Below are 2,597 nucleotides of genomic sequence, written 5' to 3'. Positions count from 1 at the left end.
TCCTGCTGGTCCTTCAGCCCCGGCTTGACCTGTGGGGAGGGGAGAAGATGGGCATCACATTGGATAAGAGATGGAGTTCTCGTGGGAAATTGTCCTAAAGCCTTTGCATTCATCAGCAATGTGGTTTTGAGACAACAAAGGGAGATTCGGAGGAGCTTGGTGGGAGGCAGCAGTTGGGGAATACTGTTCATCCATTGTCACTGCGCCTGTGGCCCTGACCTGGTGCAGGGACCAGCACCGTGATGCCTGCAGAGAGGGAGGCTGAGTCACATAGGGCATCGCTTTTGAAATTTAAAAAGCCCTTTTAAGGAAACTGCTTTAAAAACAAAATTGTGACAAGGGGTTTTATCATTAATGTTTTAATGCCTGCGTCTGCTAGTCTACCTCATGGAGAGATTTGTGCTAGCGGTTTTAAAATCATAATTTTGCCTCTCAATAGGATAAGAAATGCCATTTTAGACTCTCATCACTACCCCACTTGTCTTCATAGGTGCTAAAGTCAGAGCAGAAATTTATGAAGCCTTTGAAAACATCTACCCCATCCTCAAGGGCTTCAGGAAGACAACGTAATGGCTGGCCTGCCCTCCCACCCACTTGTAAAAACACATCCGTTTGGTACATTTAAGTGGTGGTGGTGTGGGTGGCCTGGGTCCGCGTGGGTTGCAGCCTGCATGTACGCCTGGGCACACACCAGGTGTCACTGTAGTGCTGCCTGCCTATTTAGATTTAGATTTTAAACTCTTACTGCTGTTGAAAAATTGGTTTAAGAAACAAAACTTTGGTGTTAAAGCCACCTCTACAATTGACTGGACTTTTAATTTTGTTTGCTTTATTCCCCATAAACCACAGTTTTTATATTTCTACCAGAAAAGTAAAAATGTTTTTTACAAGTGTTGTTTTTCTAATTTGTAATCCTAGGGTTTATTTTTTGTGCCAGACACATTCCGCCCTCTCAGTATTGCGGGACAGATGTATTAATGAACACAGATGGCTGTAAATATTTCTCTCCTCAGTACTCTGTACAATAAATGCTGTTTATAAAAGTGTTAGGTTGATGTTATAAATGATGCCTTGTAAGATTTATGTGACTGTTAAAAAGGTTGTATTTTAGATATAATGCCTGAAACCGCTTCATTGTGTGTGTTCTTGTTTCAATCAACATTTCATTGTCTGTTGCAATGGGAATGGAAGAACTGCCTGGAGGCTTGTTACCCATCAAACACGTCTATCATGGTCATGCACCGAGTTCTTTTTCCCAGAGACGTTGTTGCCTGCGACTCACCCTAACCCTGTCCCAGCACATCTGTTTTATTCCTCGTCTTCTCGCCACCTCTTTTCCTTAACATTTCAGGCCATTTGGCTGGTGGATCCTCCATGTGTTGGGCCGTTGGCTAATTCGTGGTGTGGTTCCGTGTCCCGTCTCAGCTCCTGCAGGTGGGGCTGCATCCAGATGCTTGACCCTTTCATTAAGGCTGAGTGCGTGTTCTTCTGTTAGGAATCAAGTATGTGGTTGTCTCTCTTCTCATTATTTATTAGGGGGTTGCAGATGATGAAATTCTAATCATTTCCCTTCTCATATTCATTGGTTTATTATCCTCTACACTGAAAATTCTTAATATTTAAAAACACATGGGATGAGTTAAAACATCCCAGTCATTTCACGTTATTATACACACAACAGTCTTACACACTACCACAAACGATTATTGGAAGTGTTACAGCATATTTTTTGCTGTGCTTTCTGAATTGGTAAGGCCAGAGCCAGTGCCAGCAGGCAGTGGGCTGCTCCCCCACATGGGCTGTCTGGCGGGGCAGAGTCTGGATTGGCAGCAATGATAGACGTCCTCTGCAGGAGCCATAAAGTGTTTTGACATTTCTAGAGGCTACTGAGTCGTGTGATGTACTTGTACATGAGAAAGGGCGGGGGGTGGCTGGGAGTGGGCACAGGGGATGGCAGGTGGTGACAAGGAAGAGTTGGGCCAGCTCAGGACACAGCCCACTTTGCAGATCCTTCTGTAGATCGTCTCTTTTTACTCTTCACAAAACAGCCATTTTCTTTTTAAGTTTTATTCCATCAGAGATCCACACACATATGAAACACATGAAACCAAACACTTAGAAAAATAAAGACACAGATGTACAAATATTTAAAAAATGTGTGATCATACTAGGAATACCACCTGTAACGGTATCTTGGTGTGTGTTCAGATCTGTACTGTACTGGATGTGCATACAGGTCTGCATCAAAAACTGCATAGATACACCAAAATATATGTAATTCCCTGTTACTGGGCATTTTGTTTCACTAATATTTAGACACTAGAGGCCCAGTGCATGAAATTATGAAAACTGTGCAGGGAGGCGGGGCGGTCTCTCAGCCCGGCCTGCACCCTCTTGCAAACTGGGACCCTTCGGGGGATGTCCAACTGCCGGTTTAGGCCCAACCCTGCAGGATCGGGCCTAAACCAGCAGTTGGACATCCCTCTCGCAATCCAGGACCGCTGGCTCCTAAATGTTAGCCTGCCTGCCTGATCGCCCCTAACTGCCTCAGCTCCCATGGCTTTGTCCAGAAGGACATCTGGAAGGTAGTTCAGCTG

At 44.8% G+C, this 2,597-nt stretch overlaps 1 protein-coding gene across 1 annotated transcript in view; it reads left to right on the top strand.

Annotated features, from left to right (window-relative positions):
* Window positions 1-1,130, top strand: part of TBP (TATA-box binding protein) — a 9,566-nt gene extending 8,436 nt beyond the window's left edge. Inside the window, exon 7 of the mRNA XM_006755154.2 lies at window positions 491-1,130. Coding sequence (XP_006755217.1) covers window positions 491-570 — 80 coding nt within the window. The 3' untranslated portion in view covers window positions 571-1,130. The remainder of the gene's footprint in view (window positions 1-490) is intronic.
* Window positions 1,131-2,597: the final 1,467 nt, after the last annotated feature.

Source organism: Myotis davidii, unplaced genomic scaffold, assembly GCF_000327345.1.
Source record: "Myotis davidii unplaced genomic scaffold, ASM32734v1 scaffold592, whole genome shotgun sequence".
Lineage (NCBI taxonomy): Eukaryota > Metazoa > Chordata > Mammalia > Chiroptera > Vespertilionidae > Myotis > Myotis davidii.
The sequence above is the reverse complement of the archived record's forward strand: the minus strand, read 5'-3'. Positions and strand labels throughout refer to the sequence as shown.